General features: G+C 34.4%; 4 protein-coding genes across 4 annotated transcripts; 1 reads left to right on the forward strand and 3 right to left on the reverse strand.

Moving 5' to 3' along the window:
* Positions 1-350: 350 nt before the first annotated feature.
* LOAG_00451 (hypothetical protein) lies at positions 351-8,681 on the reverse strand (the record flags this gene model as incomplete). The annotated part of the gene is made up of 22 exons (XM_020445438.1): positions 8,631-8,681; positions 8,076-8,156; positions 7,674-7,762; positions 7,336-7,508; positions 6,786-6,960; positions 6,417-6,556; positions 6,062-6,225; positions 5,727-5,894; positions 5,259-5,334; positions 5,106-5,176; positions 4,797-4,948; positions 4,137-4,322; positions 3,728-3,849; positions 3,415-3,638; positions 3,161-3,338; positions 2,791-2,922; positions 2,489-2,620; positions 2,089-2,250; positions 1,641-1,737; positions 1,243-1,311; positions 919-1,037; positions 351-447 (listed from the first exon to the last, which is right to left on the reverse strand). The coding sequence occupies exons 2-22, from the start codon at positions 8,143-8,145 to the stop codon at positions 351-353; spliced, it is 2,796 nt and encodes a 931-aa protein (XP_020304102.1). The 5' UTR covers positions 8,146-8,156; positions 8,631-8,681.
* Positions 8,682-9,586: 905 nt separating this feature from the next.
* Positions 9,587-9,934, forward strand: LOAG_00452 (hypothetical protein; the record flags this gene model as incomplete). Its single annotated transcript, XM_003135992.2, has 1 exon — positions 9,587-9,934. One exon carries the CDS (start codon positions 9,587-9,589, stop codon positions 9,932-9,934), a length of 348 nt encoding a protein of 115 aa, XP_003136040.2.
* Positions 9,935-11,489: 1,555 nt separating this feature from the next.
* Positions 11,490-17,074, reverse strand: LOAG_00453 (nicotinic acetylcholine receptor non-alpha subunit; the record flags this gene model as incomplete). The annotated part of the gene is made up of 11 exons (XM_020445439.1): positions 16,898-17,074; positions 15,599-15,747; positions 15,329-15,373; positions 14,956-15,065; positions 14,496-14,661; positions 13,934-14,082; positions 13,210-13,304; positions 12,857-13,089; positions 12,273-12,436; positions 11,963-12,125; positions 11,490-11,675 (listed from the first exon to the last, which is right to left on the reverse strand). The coding sequence occupies exons 1-11, from the start codon at positions 16,965-16,967 to the stop codon at positions 11,490-11,492; spliced, it is 1,530 nt and encodes a 509-aa protein (XP_020304103.1). The 5' UTR covers positions 16,968-17,074.
* Positions 17,075-18,805: 1,731 nt separating this feature from the next.
* On the reverse strand, positions 18,806-19,036 carry LOAG_00455 (hypothetical protein; the record flags this gene model as incomplete). The annotated part of the gene is made up of 1 exon (XM_003135995.2): positions 18,806-19,036. One exon carries the CDS (start codon positions 19,034-19,036, stop codon positions 18,806-18,808), a length of 231 nt encoding a protein of 76 aa, XP_003136043.2.

A 19,036-nucleotide genomic window follows, 5' to 3' on the forward strand; every position in this document is an offset into this window, starting at 1 on the left:
AAATGACCGTTGTTTTTTTAACTTCAGGAATTTACAAGAGAGTCGAAACACATCTCATTTTGTCTAATCTTTTTATCACATATCTTATTCCAATCTATAACAAACTATTGCTAATGAAATTATTCGTCAAAAGATATTTTTATAGATAATCTGCAAGGGCTCTACATCTTCATATGTTAGCAGTTAACTTCCCACAACAGGATAATTTTTTGAACCCTTACTTATACTATACGTCATACTGGATCCAAAATAAAGCTTTTCCGGTCCTTGGAACAACATATCGAGAAATAACTGCTCATCACTTCAATTCTTGTTGCTGATCACATAATACAGACTAGATGAATACAATGTTATATGAAATACATATTCGGAGTATCTGGATTAAGCGTAAAACTTTGTTCAAGCGTACGGGCATTGGTCTCATTTCTTAATGCTTCACCCATTCGTCTGAAATGTCGCACTGATTAAAATTGTAGTATTTTCAACTCACAGTAAATCTAATAGATTAACAGATGTGGAGGATGCAGAGACTTTTATTATAAACCGATATAAAAAGCTGCTACCGACGTCAATACATCCCAAATGCAAAAACTTTTGATTTGGGACGTCAAATTTCTTGAATTGCAGCATTTGATTACTGCACACCTATATGGAATCTTATCAGTTAACACTGTAAGACAGCAACGTTAGGAAAAAAGAAAAAAAAAGTCAAAAAATATAACGTGTTATAAAACTAACGTTATATTTTTTCACTTTGATTTGCACGCCGCAATATTCAACATTTGAATCTGCTCTTTTTGCCTATCTTTTGTCCTTGTAAAAAGGCAACACATAAAAAAGACAGTAGTCTTACCGAATTTTCATTTTTCTTTATTAAGTAATTTAAAAAACCAATTTTTTCTGAATGGGGAAACTTACGCATATTTCAAAAGACGTCTTGCTCGATCGCAAGCTAAATGGGCATAATAAACAGGTGCTGGTATTGAAACCGACTTATTGCATCGGGCGTACACGTGGCACAAAGCATAAATCATTTGCTGAAGAGTGCAGAAAAAAACATTCCGATCACATTAACACATGAGTATGAATCATCATGGAACTCTTTTTTTTCTGAGCACAAGAAAAAGATGCTGGTATTGCAGCTAAATTTTTTTTTTTTTCTTTTTTTGTGGAGATGAAATATGCAAGTAATAAAAATGCAGTTAGCATCCAAATGTAATCAGCAAGGTATTAAGAACTAACTTGCCACTCATCTGCAGATAAATGCCATGAATCATAGAGAACAGTGTAATGAGATGGCCTAGACGTTCCCTGGAATGCCCTATGATTAGTTCATTCTTGAATTTCAATAAGATTCTCACAGCCTATTCATCGGTATCATTTTTTATGCTATACAAGTTAATAAGTAAATAGTGTGGGACAACAAACTATTGGACTTACATACATTACCAGAAGTAATGGTGCTCAATTGAGCAACTGCCAACAATAAATTCTAGAAAACGGAAAGTCTGGGTATTATCTTCATTAAAATATTAAGTAAATTTCACAGTCGAGTCACTCGAATAGCACCTTGAACCTTTTGATACGTTAACTACACTATGAAGAAATGTAAATAATAAATGAAGAGGTCGGAAACATACAATAGCACCATGATGTGAGCAGAGATAGAAGTCAAATCGCAATGGATTCGTTATCGTGCTATCAACGACTGTCCCTGGTGGTACATTACCTTTGACTCTGAAAGGTGAAAAGAAAGCAATGTGTAGAATTCGATAAGCAAACCACTTCCTGCGAAAATTGCTAGATTCGAAAAACACCAAGTTTATGTTTGTTTACAAAAAGTAGAGGAAAAAGAATGTTTCCCACAGCAATAGGAAACATTCGTAATGGGAACCATTACTTTTGCGAAAAGGAAAACAGTGATCTTTTAGCTTTAAGCAAAAACTGTGAGCAAATAAAACAATCATGATTGATTCAAATCCCATACTGTCAATCCCTACAAGTAGAGTTTAGAATCTAGATTTACCTTGGGATTATTCATCACAAATTCTTTCTGCACTCTTCACTAAATCAGAAAATACTTCCCACCTTTCCATATCTTGTTCAATGAAACGAGTATGATGTCTTTTTTGTACCACAACATAGGAAACTGTTGGATTGTAGAGTCGATCTAGTTGATGTATAGCTGTTTTCAAGCATAATAACTCATCATTCATGACATCTAAGAACTGAGAGTCCGAAACACCATCACTAAAGTACGAAGAAATTGATGTTAACGTAAATATGAGTATGGATATTTCTAAGCGATGCAAAAAAAAGGATGGTAGTATATAATTCTTCATGTATGAATACGTAAGTCATGAATTAAACGTTAAAAGGAAAAAATATATACCAGAAATAGTGTTTAACTATGAAAGTATCGCGTAATTAAGCCTTTCTATTCTGAAGCTTTACGCTAAAATGAACTAAAAATAATCGAACAACTTACCGAAATAGCACTATATGCTGCGGTTTACAACCTGCTTGTGCGCCAAACTCCATAATACGTGTCCGGAATACATCCACGGTATATGTTACTACTTCCATTCCTGGTTGTTGAATTTTTAAAGAAGCTGCATACCTAAAAAATAATTCTGAAGAAAAAGTAAAACAAAACAACTACAAAAGCCAAAGTATTTTTTTATATTTACTTAACAATCCGTTAATAAACGAACTGTCACACGGAACTTCTTTAATCTTCTGGAAGCATTAAAATGACCTAGCCATGATTTACTTGAATAAACACCAAACCTCGTTGCACTAATATTTAGTGACCCAACAATGGCAGCAATTGACGAGGTCGACGAATCACCTAGAGGTGGATGCGTGACGTCAACACCTATGAAGAGCGTTGGAGCTTCTTTATCAGTAAATTTTTTCCAGCTGAAAAAACCTTGAATGATTCTTGGAAATACTTATATATGAAAAATGAAATGACATGAACTACATTTCTCCATCTATCATACTATCGAGTTAATACAATTTCTTTGAGTTGCCATCAAATTTTTTTAACATTCTTACAAACTGCACCAGCAGTTGGGTTGAGATGGAGCAGCGTGCACTCCTTATATTTAAACCTTCACAGATAAATATAGAAAGTAGAGAATTCGTAATTAATTACTAGTCTTGATTTCTCGCCACTTCGTTGTTAACGCCATCCAATTTCACGTTTATTTTCAAACAAATATTGTGAGACACAGCATTATGCTCAGGATTTCCGCGCATTTTGAGAAATGTCTCGGCAAGAATCACTTGGCAAGCTACACCCTCCTCCTTATCACATGTCACTTTTATTCGTCCTGCAAAGAACCTAATTGTTGCGCTAACATCAGCATTCGCTAATGCCATGCAATTTTAACAAAGTTTCCAACATACCATATGTGTCATCATTCTTTTCCGGAGTGATAAAGATCATCAACGGCTTCAGCGCTTCTTTTTTTATTTCACTACACATTTTTTTGAAACTGCGTACGTAAATGTCAGCTTCTTCTCTACGCGTATCCCACCTATATATCTCAACAGTATCTGCACCAAAGTTTTCGCCCACAAACTTCATACCGAAGAGTTTGCAAGCACCAATTAAAGTGTTGAATGGTTCCCTGTAATTTTATATAGTCATGAGTATCACTTGCCACAACTATTTATTTATTGAATATGATCCAGTTCTGATCGAAAATGAAATAAATACCGAAAATTTTGCGTATTAATTGCTTTATCAACGATTACAACAGCAAAGTGAACAACATTGGCGGTTTGAAAGAAACCATCTTTTAAACGCCAAGAACCATTCGTCGTTGGTAATTCAATTGTCTGCAATTTCCTGTTAGATATCTTTTAGGAATAAAGAAGCTTTTTACAAGTGAACGATCACTTTACTCTGATTAATCTTGATATAAAATTTCTTTTGCGAAAATATTCCATTCAATTTTCTAATGGCCTCTTCAGCCCATTCAAATTTAGATCATTCGAAAAGAGAAAGAGTCCTCTCGCAAGCGATTATCCATAAAAAAAGAAGCAATAAAAGGACCGTAAACAACTATAAGTATCTCCATCATCAAGAATAACTAAGGATAAAACATAAGCTCAACTCAATACACCTTAAATTTGATTGCGGGTGACGGCAAAATGCGACCAAGGATTCGCACTGATTCCGGAACTCCACCACGGACTGATGGGAAAATGATTCCAAACTGCTGAATGAACTCATCATCGGTGGATATCCTCATTCCTTTTAGAAACCAATCAATTTTTTTGAATCTCTCCAAAGGACTTAATGCCGTACCCTCAAACAAAGAATGAATATAGGAATATACAATGTACAATTATTATTTCTAATGAACTGCACAGGGAATTTTATCCACGAAAAATTGCTAAATAGATACGGCAGCTATAAAATCTCCTGAGTTGACTTTTTACGATGCTGTAATCCTATTACGATAAAGAAAAGACTTCCTCTTACAGTGAAGAAATATGTGTTAGATTGAAAAATCTATCTCCGTCACAACATATTCACTTCCTCTACTCCAATAAAAGTATTACTTGTTAATTATCTCTTGATGCGATTCTGTTATTATTAATTGCTAAATTAAGCCAGTATCCCCAGTACTTTAGTCAGATTACGTATCAAGAGACCTAATTATACTTCCCAAACTAATTCATTCCTTTCAAACATCAAATGTTTCTAACACTTGATTCGATGGATCATGCTTGAGAAAAAAAGACATCCATGGTCATGCAGCTCATTTTCGTACACTTACTCTGATCAGTTTTGCGATCTGAAACGGTGTGAGACGTTTTTTCACACGCTGCACTTTGTCAGATAACCGCAAAAGCTCCATCGGAAAGTAATCCTGCCTTGTTAGTGTGCCACAGTGTAATACCGGAAGATTCGGAAATTTCAAGCGTATATCTAAACGGAATTTGAGACAATTGATAAAAAGTGAATAAAGAGAAAAACAATTGGTAAGACGGGAAATGTGCTCAATTACGTAAATGCACAATAATTCAAAAACACAGGTCAAAACTTATCCTGCCCAGATACAAAGTTTTAAAGAATAGCAAATTACTTTTATAACGATTAAAATATTCTTCGACAGTCAATTCCTCCATAGAATCGTCGCTTCGCCTCATTTGAAATCTAAAACTCAATCTAACAGTAGAAAAAAATAAAAAACTACGGAAATATGACAGGCCGCATAACCAAATTAAGATGAATCAACCTTTGTATTCGTGAAGGTAATCCAACATCAATAAACTTGACATGTCTGTTATCATACGTCACCTTCAGCGTTAAGCCTGGAAACTTTTTGCTCTGGCAATTTCTAATGTCATCACAGTTTAAACGAAACAGTTGGAAATCAAAATGTTTAACGGAAATTGAAATGGCGTAATCCTGACATCCACCCTTCATGAACCTAATCGCAGCACCAAGATAACTCCTCAGTTAATTTCAAAAAAAAAAAAAAAAATTTCTACAAGTGTTACAGATAAAAATGAGCCACAATTTGATTGGTGATGGTGATTTTGAGCATTCCGCTGACCGCAACTGACAAAGCTTTGTAGCAATGATTGCAAATATAGGTCCTCTGTAGACAAGTACAAACATATTGACACACATGATTCTTGCTGAATTTTCTTTAAGAAAATTATTTACAGAGTAAACATATTCAAATAAAGTTAAAATTCACCTTTCATTGCATCCTTCAACTGTTGTCTTTGATTCACAGATAATGCAAACGTTTCACTTACTACTATATCGATATCGTATGGTCTTCTTCGGCCCACAAATTCATTTAAGACATCCAAATAGAAATCAATTAACCCAATGTCCAATTTATAAAATACCTTTGTGGATACTGAAATGACCGGTACATAATAATGTCTAATTGTGAATTTACTAGAAATGGTGTAGAAACGATCCCGAAACAAATTCAACTAAAACATATCCTATAAGTAGCTCAACTATTCAATACAGTGCTAGTACTCACGGATTTGCCTAAAACACAGCAGATAACTTACTGACCATCTGCATTTAGCATGAGTCCTTTTTCGCAGCGTTTTACTGCACTATATAATCCAGTCCATGCCTCCATCCCGGGACCCATATTTAGAACTTTATACGGAATGCTTTTACATGGCTTCATATACACGCACTGTTCAAACGGATAAAAACTCGCAGCCATACTCCTAAATTCGCATGAAACAAATCATAAGCAATGAAAGAATTTACTATTGTAAAAAAAAAATTGCAAAATAAGTCGGGTATAAAAATGCATCACCTGAAGAAAAAATTTAATAATCAAAGTTTTGAAAGTGTCATACTTCAGAAAATTTACCCCTTATGTTTAACTAAATATAATAAATACAACTGAACTTACATGAAAGGACAGCGCACTCGCTGACTGACCAAACAATCTAAAAATCGCATACTTGGCTGGAAATTCGGTAATTGTTCACTGACAGTGACAGTAAAATAATTAGTGACTGATATAAGAACCAAGAAAGATACATGGAGCGGCTGAAAAGCAATGAGTTTTTAAACCAGCTGATCACAAAACGAAAAAATAGACATTATAGTACTTACAAAGATTACCATAAAAACTGCTTACAATTATAGCAAGCATTGCAAGAAAGACATGAAAACAGAATACCAAGGTCACGGTCTAATATTTATATGTTCACAGTTTGAGATTACAAAAATTCAGCAGTTTTCAGACTTCCAAAATCAACAAATATGAAGTGCACACTTTCAAACCAGGTTTTGGTTCTACGAATAACTGTAGTTCCAACGTTGGTTTCTCAGTCTTCAGCTTGTTTAGAGAGTACAGTGTGTGGCAATCATCATATATCAAAGAGTATCCTGTGCCAAATATTGCTTCGTTATTCGAAATTACTTCCCAAAATATTTCGCGACAGATATCCCTAAAAAAAAGCTTCGTATTTTGTAAAATCCCAAGTTTTCTATTTTGTAAGAAAACATGGGATGTGAAAAAGACATTTTTCAGCAATGACTCAAGTTACAACACTATGCTCTACCTATGCGTCATTTTCAAACAATTTACAAAAGCTAATCCAGTGAAGACAGCAAAGAAATATTAGAACCCTTTTCACAGTAATAGTCTTTAAACTTTGAACAAAGCAAATTTGGTTGATGCGTTATACCAAAGGCGAATGCGAAGCATTGCTAAAGCAGACCTCTCGATGGAGTATAATATTCAATGTAAGTCAAAAAAGAAAATATTACAAACAATTTCAACAAGCAAAAATCAAGTTTTAAAACGAAATTAACTTAAATACCTGTTTTCCACCACAAGTTTACCGTTCCTAGTTATTTTCACAACATCCACATGGTAGCAATAAATTTGTAGAGAAGGAGGTACTTCCAACAACTTGAAATTGGCCATTAACTCAATATGCTCACCCATTTCTCCATGATTTGGTCTACATATCAACTCACTGATTTTTTCGTACTAAAATTTCACCATCTTTAGATCATTACATCGAAATAAATTAAAACGAAAACAAGATTCCAGATCAGCGTCCACTCCTCCCTTTTCTTCATCTATCTTTAAAATCGAAAAGACTTCGATTTCATATTCCCTTAAATTTCATTGCAAAACAAAATTAGGAAATACCTTTTCACCATGTTTCTGTCCAACCCTAGCAAATTCAGCACTAGAAATCTCTAACTTCGGTTGTTTACCGCGTCCATGTCCTCTTCCCACTGGAAAACAGACCGTTCAATCTACCAGCAAATATTGCAAATGTACTGACTGACACAAATAACTAAGTGACGGTAAACATATAACGTGGATGTTCCAGAATATGTAAAGATTTTTTACAACACTAAGATATCGAAGTGTAGTGGAGTTATCCAAAAGCGCTTATTTTTATGGTGGATATTCAGGATGCTGCCTGCTAGAAATTAATACTAATTAAAGAACGGATAGATCTCAAAATGTGCATACATCACCCGGTATTTACCATTGGACTAGGTAAAATTTTAATCTTAAAACGGATATGAAATAAAAGCAAACCTGTAGGGTTAGTGGCGGTTTCGCTTTCAAGTGAGCTTTCCTTTCCTCTTCCCCTTCCTCTTCCTTTCATAGCAGTGTTTCCTTTCAAAAAAACCAAAGAACAATAAAAGAGAACAGTGTTAAACTTAAACTACAAGTAGTTGTTGAAAGAGTTCGATTTTCTTCCGAGGATACTGGAAGAGGATACCGACGACCGCCCTAACACCTTTTCTAATATTTGTCTTAGTCTATCGATCGTACTCTTCCCAATCAGTATAATGCTCAAAACCAAATCTTAAACTTCCCCCTCTCTTCCCCGCCACTTCCCAATTTTCCCCATCAGCCTATGCCAGAGACGGGTGAAGTCTGCACGATGTTACTGCGACCGCAACAACCGCAAGTCCGAATTTTTCCTTCCCATTCGGCTTCCTCTACTTTTCTTTCTTCCTTTCCCTCTCCTTTTTTTCTTTCTTTTCCAAGCTATAAAGCCCTACTCATGTCATTCTTATTCATCCCAAATGTCGCGAAAGTTTTGTCGTGAAGTGTCATAAATGGAAATTGAATTAAAAATAATACTGGAACACGAAGGACTTGCTTCTGTTGAAAAAGTACTGCTGTAAAGTTCTGAGTTGCAACAACGGGAAGCGAATTCAGTACAGTATAGAACGGTTTATTAGCCAACGAAATAGTTCGAACGATAACCAATGTGAAATGAATTGGCGAAGGTAAACTAATATGCTGCAATTACCGAAATGATGAGTTGAAAGAAAAGATAATCTTGGAATGAGATACGAGTCCTTTCCATATACACCAGACAAGTGAATGAGGTTTACAATGTCTATGAGGGATACATACATACATATAATATCAACAAAGGGTATTTAGGTCAGACGGCACATTAATAGACAAAGCTCTACACTGTCACAATGGCGTCTTTGTCTGCTGCCGTATATAGCTGATATGAATGAATGGGGAGGGAAGATTCAAGTATTACAACTCATGAGTCACAGCTACATTGAGGCTTCCATGAGCAGAGAGATTAAAACAAAGTCACTTGGCAAAAGATACATCTCGTAGGATGGCGCTACTTACATGTGCTGGTTTCTGAGTATCATGCGGTATCTCTGCAACACTTTTAATGTTGTAACAATGACACCGTAATCCATGCGCCATGCTCGATATACCATGTTCCTGTCATTCCATTCGTTGTGGATTCTTCCCTCTCTCCTTCCCTCTACAATATTTCCTATTCGTAGAAAAAAGAAAAAAAAAGAAACTAAATGCTTAGTTGCAGAAAAAGAAGTTCATTTATCTATAGAAGCAACAACTATGATGCATTGATATTCATTGTTTGCATCAGAATATTTGTACTGCGGTTTAAACTGCGCTTGATCGTTTTGCTACTGGAGATGACAGGAATTTGAAGATACTTGGCCATATAACACAGTTGGTTCGCCGTTTCCGGATGATCCTGTTAGGATCAAGGGTCAACAGAATATGCATGTTGTATTACAAATTTGGCAAGCCAATCCATGGGCGAGAACATATGCAATATGCTTACTTGGAACATATGCAGCTTGCTCAATTACAGCTTGGTTTCGAATACAAATGGATATCGTACAAAGAAGTCAAAGGCGGTGCTGGTGGGTTCAAACTCCTGCACTTCGGTGATGAGTACCATGTGTACTGAAGACAGCGAAGGCACTGAATTATTCGAAAATTTGCATATGAAGTTGGAAAAAACAACGGATGGCTTTGGTGGCAAGGATCCAGCAGTAGTCGGACCAGCCGTTATGGATTTCCTTGTACTCTGTCGAAATGGAAATAAAAGGAAGTCCTTTCAAAAAAAAACGAATCGAAATGATAAAGTGATATCTTGATTTTCGCAATGAGAGCACTGTTTGTCATTTACCAGTTATTACTGCTAATTCTGAGTGTAATAAATTAACTGCATTATGCTGAAAAAGAACTTGCTCGAATCACAACTTCCATCGAAATCAGCTAAATCCAGCTGAGGCTGATGACACGTTCAAATGAATCTTCATGGTTTCAAGGTGCTCCACTTTTGATGAACGGCTTTTTTTTTAAAAAAATTTGCCTCACGAAGTCGCCGACGATGAAGTCATCATTCCCGGTAGAATTGTATTTTTAAATAAGCTTATCAATTTATGGACTTTATCCCGAGTTTTCATTTCCTTTTTTTTAAAATGTTTCCGCCCCCATCATCAGAATAAATTTTGGCTAAGCTGCTGTAATTTAATAAGTCTTCTCCAAGTTAAGAAACTGACATCTTCCGAATTCTGATGGAAATGACTATGTAAAAGAGATTTCATTTTGAAAGAGCACAATCGTTTTGTGTGATCAGTGTCATGTAATCTGGACAGATTGCTGTGTTTGTTACAACATCGAAGCTGATCATATCTTTGTGTATTTTTATTCATCGTTCTGCTATTAGGGAGATGCTTAACGACCTTTGTCTACTGATATAATCATGTTTCCAAACATATTTCTGGATGGTTAAGCTTAAAATTTGTTTTGCGGATAAAAAACTTTTTTTTAAGCTGCAAATTAGTTTAGACGAGTCATACAATGTGATTTCAACATTTCAGCTACAGTCTTTGGCATTCACTGGTCACAGTGGCACTAATGTTTTAACCAGAAAGTCCTGATTGTCATGGAACACCAGTCTTACTTAGGGATTTCAAAATCTACATGAATCTTCAGTGATTAACTCCAACAAGATGTTTTTTTTATTACATATATTATTAATAATCAACAGCTAAATATGAAATGGTAGAGCGATCTCTACAGCAATTTTCATTATTTATTTCTTCGTAGTTCAGTTCAAATTACTAAAATTAAATTTCAACGTCTTCAAACTTCCTCTACCAATTAACCACTTATAGCTTTTATGACAAATATCCCTACCATTAAAATTCCTAATAAAATAGACAAAATAACAATCGAGTCGAAATTCCATCTTTCCGTTTTCTTGCTTTCATATTTTGCTACTTTTCTTACTGCAAAAGTAAGAAAATACTTAGAGCCAGGAAATCAGAGTATTTTGTGCTGCAGAACTTCTTTAGAACTATCCTTATAGACTAAAACTGTTCTTAGGAGAAAAAGTTATTGCCATGCGAATTAGCCAAACTCGAATCCAATCAATGTGTAAAATGAAATCCCCATTGTATAATTCACGGAAAAAACAATACTGAAAAAGTACCAAAATCAACTTCAGCACTGTTTGATGAAAATTTCTTAATTCATACTAAACATTTGGAATAATTAATAAATACATGAATGAAAAACTAATGGCCCGAGAACGTACTGATTTCGAATTATTTCTACCGACTTCTGGAAGTCTTTTTCTACAGCAATAACATTCTGTCAAGTTTAGCAATTAATACCATGGCCTTATAACTAAGCTAAACCATTTCAAATTTCGCCAGCATTTTTGTACAAATGAATAAGACGTTGTAATTCAGCTCGTTGATCAACGCCTTGAAAAACGTAAGGCGCGGAGAACAATATGCCGCAGGTACCACCAACCGTAATACCGAAGAATACGTATAACAGCAGTCTGTCGATGATCATTGCCACATATTTCCAATCATCGCGATACTATAAACATATTTTACCATAATAATGAAAAACAGAACATGTTTTCCGCTAACTTTCATCCTCCTAGACAGCATTTATGGCTGTAAAAGACTATGTTATTGGCCAGCACAAGATTTCTTTAGCAACAGAAATGTTTGGTCATTTAGTGCATATCATATCTTACAATACTATGACGGGTCACCCATGATGGATGGCTACGCTACTCTTTCCTTAATTACACGAAATTTCGATGGTAAAATGAACATTCACTAGAATGTAGCTTTCAATGAAAAATTAATAAATGTGACCATTTTATATTCCTCATCCTGCTTCAAATGATTAGTTATATATTCGATAGCGTCAATGGCACGTAAAGCATCTGGACTGAGTGGATAATAAACACTTGTCGATGGATCCCTTTCCAATTGCTCCATACTATCCACATAAGTTAGTTCTATTGCTGGCGGTTGTCTGAATGAGACAAAAAACATTCTAAGTCGCAAAACGTTTGCCAGACGTCAAAATGAGGTGGACAAAATAATAACGAACTGTTGAATTTCAGGGTTAAATTTTAGACATGAAATCATCTTATTGATATCAAAAAGTCATTAATGATACCTAATATCAGTATCAGCCGATGGGCATAATGGATGATGTACGGATGGATTGAGTTTCAATTCATTGATACTAGGGAAGGTGGCAGTAACTGAATGTCCATTTTTCTGGGTAAAGTTACGCAATAACGATTTTGGCCTTTGCATACACAATAATTTAGGCATTATCTAAAGCAAGCAATAAATTACAGTTATTCATTAATTAGCTAACTTCGTGTCCATACCAACAAATCAATTCCATTTTCCCTCAGCAATTATAGCACTGTGCTTAATTTAGTCCAATTCAGACCATTTAAAAGTTTAATTAATGCACCAACAAATCCTAGTTCTAATAAAGAAAGTAACAAAAACAGTTCCCCAATCACTACAGTTATAGTTCAAAACAAAAAAGTAAAAAGACAATGGCGGAAATCCAAAAAATAGTTCCTATATTTCCAGTAAGGATTTCGGGTACTTTCCTTCGGCAAAAATACAATAAGCAATAAACTGCAAAATAAAGATCGAAATAGCTATGCAAATAGTATAAAAAGTCGGAATCAATTCAAAAAATTAAAACAATCAAGACAAACAATGCTATATAGTGTTCACCTGCAAGAAAACAGTTCGTACCCATTTGGGCATCCGATGAGTAGTTGGACCACGAAAATAAACGTTAATTATAATAACAGTAACGAGTATAGTTATAACGTTGAGCACGAAGGTGAGCAATAAATATTTGGCCATTAATGGAATTGTGGAGGTCGGTGGTAAAATTTTGGAAACAAGCAATAGGAAAACAACTATTGAAAGTAATACTGATATAGTGAGTGTCATTTTCTCACCTGAAATTGTTCTCTATGCTGATTTTACTGATGCAATAAGCTATAAGCATTATGAAGAAATATGCATCAAACAAATTTCTATCCCATGTATTTTTATTTAGAATCGATAAATGGAAAAACCTGAGTCAGCGGGTAGGAAAAATACGGCCATACTTAAAAATGCCATTAATACAGTTGGAATGATCAGCACCACAGTATAAAATAGGGTCTTCCTTCTGAAAAAAAAACTTATCGAAAATCTAAGAATTTTTAATATTATGAAAAACTGCCAAAATTTGTACCACTTGTCGAATCTCAAAATTATTGAAGCAGTTTTAATAAGAGTGAATATGGGACATTAAATGGTCAGATATTTTTGACCATCAGCTCTAAAGCCATATAAGTGTTCTCCAAACGAATCTGGTCAAGTCAAATACTAGGTTTCAAACAAATTTCAAAAATTTCAAGAATATATTGAAATAAAGTAAAATAAGGTGAAGATTTGATCGCTTTCCAGAAATCTGGAATTAAAATGGACATTTAAGAAAGAATTGATAAGTAACTATAGCTCCATTATTTTGTTGGAAATATCAAATAACACAAAACAAATTCATATCAGTTAAATTTTTTGTGTTTTTCGATAATAGGGGATTTGATTACATGAATGTATTCACCAGCTGCGACTAAGTTATGTCAAACAGTTTTTTTTAAGTCTAGTAGAAGTGTATCATAAATGATAAAATAATAATGAATAGTGAAATAAATAAGAAGAATACAGATAATAAATAACAAAACAAAGGAAATGCAAGCTAAATCACCATGATTTAGTCTACCTTATTATATTTAATTCTAGATTATACTTTACCTTATTCTAATTTGAAATTCGATGCGTGAACGCTTATTAACTAAAGCGGCAGGTGCATCCATAACATCCCAAATTGAACTCGGCGCATACTCTGACAAGTCGACCCATTCTGCCTGCTCGAATTCAAATTTTATCTCATTTTCATTGTACTGCAAATGCAGATTATTTACATATAAATCGAAAGTTTCCAGCCAGAAAAATTAGACGGTTCTAACATTTTATCAAATAATTTTTTAAAGTGTTCTGACTAACTTTTTTTGATTGTCATTCTATAAAAAGCTTCACAGCTTAAAGATAAGCATTTTTTGGGCCTACAGCAAGCAATGGGAAGCCAGAGCAGTTGGTAAGCAGTTGGTTTGATTTTTTTTTTAACTTATAAATAAGTCTGCTACGTAGACCAAATGTTTCTCATCCACCAGTTGAAAAATTTTTTAAGAAATGATTAAAAACAATCTAAGAGAAAATCTTAAAGCTTCAGCACAATTTAGTTCAACAAAATTTGAATTTCGATCAAGTTAAAAATCAAAATCAAAGGTTAAAGATGCATGCTATAAAAGCCTACTGTCCACGAGCCAAAAATCAAATGACATGTTTGTTCATCGAAAGGAAAGAATTCAACATCAATGATGCAGGAACTTTTGTAGATCGCCGGTGGTACCCACAGCATTTCGCCTTTATAATTGATTACAACATTACACATAAATGATACTTCATAGTTTCCATCAGCACTGCAATGTTAATCTCATATCTTAATTCTACTAATTAAGTTTCAAAATAATAATGCATTATATGCGATTCAACTCTTACTGATTAAAGTTTAGCTTTTACATCTTACTCATCCATCTAGCCATAAGGGCAGTATGTTTCCGTACAAAGATTTGAAGCAAGAGATAATTAGCCAACTTCACTTTGGCCACTTAGTTTAGGAAGTACTTTAGCTCTGAGAGTATCTCTGTGGATCTAAAACTTCTCACAGAAAACAGATTTTGAGATTTATTAAATGATTACCACAAACAGCTTACTTATTGAATAAAACGATATCTGGCATCCAAACTTTGTCCGGTGCAACTCGAATATTTTGAATTTCACCATAATCTACCGGGTTCCAACGCATTTGAAAATCGTGCCATTTCTAAAACTCCTGGTCGGATGAAGTTTTATTCACATGTACAAAATCATTTCCTTGCAAATGTGTGATATTATGAATTGAGTGATGGTATGAATTTGAGTGATATATGAACTTATCGTTTTTAGGTTCTAGCACAATTACTTATCCAATCAAATATAAGTTTCTTCTAGAAAACTAGGGGAAACTATTACCATTTTAAATAAAAAATTCTGATCAGTTAGCAACCTAATATGGAAAATAATGCATTATGAAGATAAGTAACTAACCAAAGTGAGCCACACATTTGTATGCATAACCTGATCTTTTTCATCCTAAATAAGGGATGATATAGAATTTGAAAATGCAAAACAATAGAATATAATATCGACTTTAATTGATAGTACAACAGCAGACAAAAAAATAAGTGGTCCCGGTTTTTACGAGAAACCTTCAAATATACCGTTTATAAATAGTTCCATTTTTGCTTTTAAAACAAAAAAAAACTGGGAGGAAAATTGAAACATCGCTTGAGAAAATTCGACATTAGAGAAACGAACAACATTGATGAGGAGGGCAAGTTGTAAAGCCATTTTGACAATGATCGGAGTTTCGTTCAAATTACGAACTGGTTGGATAAGAGAATTATACCCTCGAAACACATCCACCATCAAGCGTTCTTCCTCATCCGAACATTGCACCATCAGTCCTCAAATCAGTAATTGGACAATTAGACTGCTGTTTTGATTTAATTTGCATACTTCGTTTTTAAATTGTTTCATCATAAAGTATGATTTCTTTAGACAACTGCATTTATTTCGAAACATTAATAGAGATGTTGTTAAACTCGGTACCAATGAATTTGATAGTAAAGTATGAGATAACGAAACCTCTTCAACGAACACAGCCTGCAGAATTAAAATTTTCATCGCTACCCAACCAAAACGCACAATTTCGGTCATTATCATCTGACGAAGGCCATTGGCAAGTCTTATTTAAACTGAAGGCGTAAAGCTGGTTTACTAAAGCGGAGGTTGTCGATAGGTGACATTCTAGTCGAATATATCACCTGCATAGTCATTTAGGTCTGGGGTCAGGAATTTGTTTGGCTAATCGAGAACTCAGTCATGAATTTCAGTCATCGTTGACGAACTTAGGTCTTTTGTTCCATCAGACATGTACTTCTATAGCCCGGAAAAGTGCACTGTTCAAAGAATATGAAGAGCGAGAAAACTTGAAGAATGAGGCAGTTAAGAAAGTCTGTAAGCAGCCTTAATCCGAAAATACTTATATGAACTCAATTTCTTCAATATTCTACTTGATTGCTAATAGTTTGGTTAGCCTTGTTTAAGACTAATCCTGGTTTGATTTCAGTAGTGCCTACTATTCTTTATAACGGTAGGCTGGATTGCACCACTTCGAAACAAACATCAGAATTATTGAAACTATCCCTTTTGCGCGTGAGATTATCTATATGTGCTATTCATTATGTTATCAGTGCATCTGTAAAATTTTTCATGAACAAAATTAATGAGATTCATTAAAAATCAATACCAAAAGATCTGGAAGCTTCCCAAAATCATTTGAAATTTGTAAGATTTAATTATATAATTAAAATGTTCAAACTCTGAACGTTATGATAAACAGAAAAGTTACATGTGAATTTTAAATGTAGGTAGATTTTTGAAAACCAAAAATCTATGAGGGATGATTGCGACTAGTATATGTTATTATTATTTATTGTCAGCGATGAATGACATGAATCGTCTTCCAAAATTCATGAAATCCTTTTTCTGTTGTCCTGAAATTTTCTTTTTTCCCTGCTAGGACCATATCCAGAAATAATGTAAGGGACAAACTTTGTTGAGTGATGAAAAATAGCATGTAGTGGGCGATAAGAAAATTAGTTGATGAGCTGCTTGGTTGCATAATAGAGTTGGGCGTACCGTAACGGCATACTAAATGTTGATACTTCTTAACTGAACTCGATTGTACAGCTTTACTGATAGATCCGTATTGCTGTGGTAACAAGTATCTTCCAGCATTCTTATTACCGAAATTTCATAATACTGCAACAGAAATTGAAACGTATTTTGATGTGTGCGCGAAAAAAAATATTTTCATCGTTAAATGAGGAATGAAATGGTAATCAGACAACATACAATTTATATAGAGTTTAGTGTGGACCGTGAACAAAACTGTTGCATTGTTTGCCTATTCATTTCACCAGAATGCCTCTAATTCAATGTCAAATGAATTTATTATTGGAGTCTTCGAGATCCCAAGACTTAGATATAGAAAAAATTTGAGCACAAGGAAGTAAAGTAACAAATGGCATTGTGAAAGACCGGTTGGATCTTGTGTATTGTCCAAGGATACTAAATTAAACCTCAGTTGTTTCGAAAAAATAACGGAACAATAAGCATAATTTTGGGAAGAACCACTGATTATCGATTGGTTGCCAATTTTTCCATCCACCGATATTCCCATTCCCGCTGCAGTGCTTATCGTAGTCGATAATCACTTATTTGCATCAACTGGGGAAAGACTGGAGAACTTCCCACTCAGAATCAATACATAGTACCAGAGTCGATTACGTGAAGTGAAAGTCAGTGAATCTATTTGTAGTTGACTATATTTTGGCACTGAAATAATTCAAACGAATAGATTTTGAAAATTTAAGTTACAATGTTTAATGAAGGAAAGTAGAAATAACTAATGCTTCGGTGTATTCTGCGGCAGTATCCTCTAATATCAATATAGTAGTATTACTACGTTTACATCACAATTAACGATTTGTATAAGAAAGCCAAAAGTTTCGTTAATTTCTCCTGACAACAAATGAACGAAATTGAAAGTATAATTGTACGAGAAAACAAATAAGCAGTTTCAACTCTGACGAAAGTAAAATCAGCTCCTATTACTATGTGCATTCTGAGTGTAACATCTAAAAATTCTTTATTTAAACATATTTTAATGCTAATTCTAAATCATAGTCATCGATTTTTTTGATATTTGTCTTTATTTAAAGTTCAAGCACATCTTTCAAATGTGCGCCTTTCTTTTCTGAATGTAGAGAGAGTAATGAGAAACACAATGATCTGAGTTATGCGCAGTTAATCATGATCTGATGTTCGTTTACTAACTTAGACTGAAATTCAAAAATAAATTTGGGTCTTTATTAAATTATTTGATTCAGAATAATTCTGTACTTTGGAAAATTAGCAATATCTATTAATCGCATTTAGAAGAATACTCTCTATCAACTGAACACATTTCCATGTTTTTTCATGATATCATCCGCTATGCTTATTAAATTTTAGAGATGATTTATAGTAAACACTCGGGTATATAATATTGTATCTGAAATGTTTAACAAAAGAACCTTGCAAATTTCTTTTATGCGAAGTTTGACATAAGAATTGCGGAATTGCTAGGTTCAAAAAGGGGAGGGATGTAATTTTGTTTTATTGATAAACTAATATCACTGGGTTAGAGTGATATTAGTTATTATAAAATAAAATTAGCAGATTTGCAATGTTTGCATATCTGCTAGTTCCTTGGGGTGAATTCATTTACAAAAAATGGAGAGCTAAAATAACGACATAGGATTTTAGGTATAGTTCCGATTATTCTCAAGACACATTCTGGCAACAAACAATAAGTGTTAAAGTCTCCCACGGCACTGAATCAGAACTGACATCATTTGAAAATTACAAAAAAGTAAATTTAAAGTTGAGAAGTCTAACAGTCTAATAAGTAGAGGCTTAATAAAAGCCCTTCCCTGAAATAAGACCTAGTTCAGCCTTGCCGCAACTACAAGGAGCACTAGTGCCGGCGCTTTCTGCAGCCGCGGCGAACTCTGGATGGGGCTTTAGGCCCACCCCATTTTGTGCTGGCCATTTTCCGGCCTCGTCGCCGCTCAGCACGTCGGTGGGGAGCAGCGGCTGGCCGCATCGAGCCTCCAAACTTGCCGTGTTTTTCCGAAAATAAGACAT

The sequence above is a fragment of the Loa loa genome, assembly GCF_000183805.2.
Source record: "Loa loa unplaced genomic scaffold supercont3.53, whole genome shotgun sequence".
In the NCBI taxonomy this organism is placed as follows: Eukaryota; Metazoa; Nematoda; class Chromadorea; order Rhabditida; family Onchocercidae; genus Loa; species Loa loa.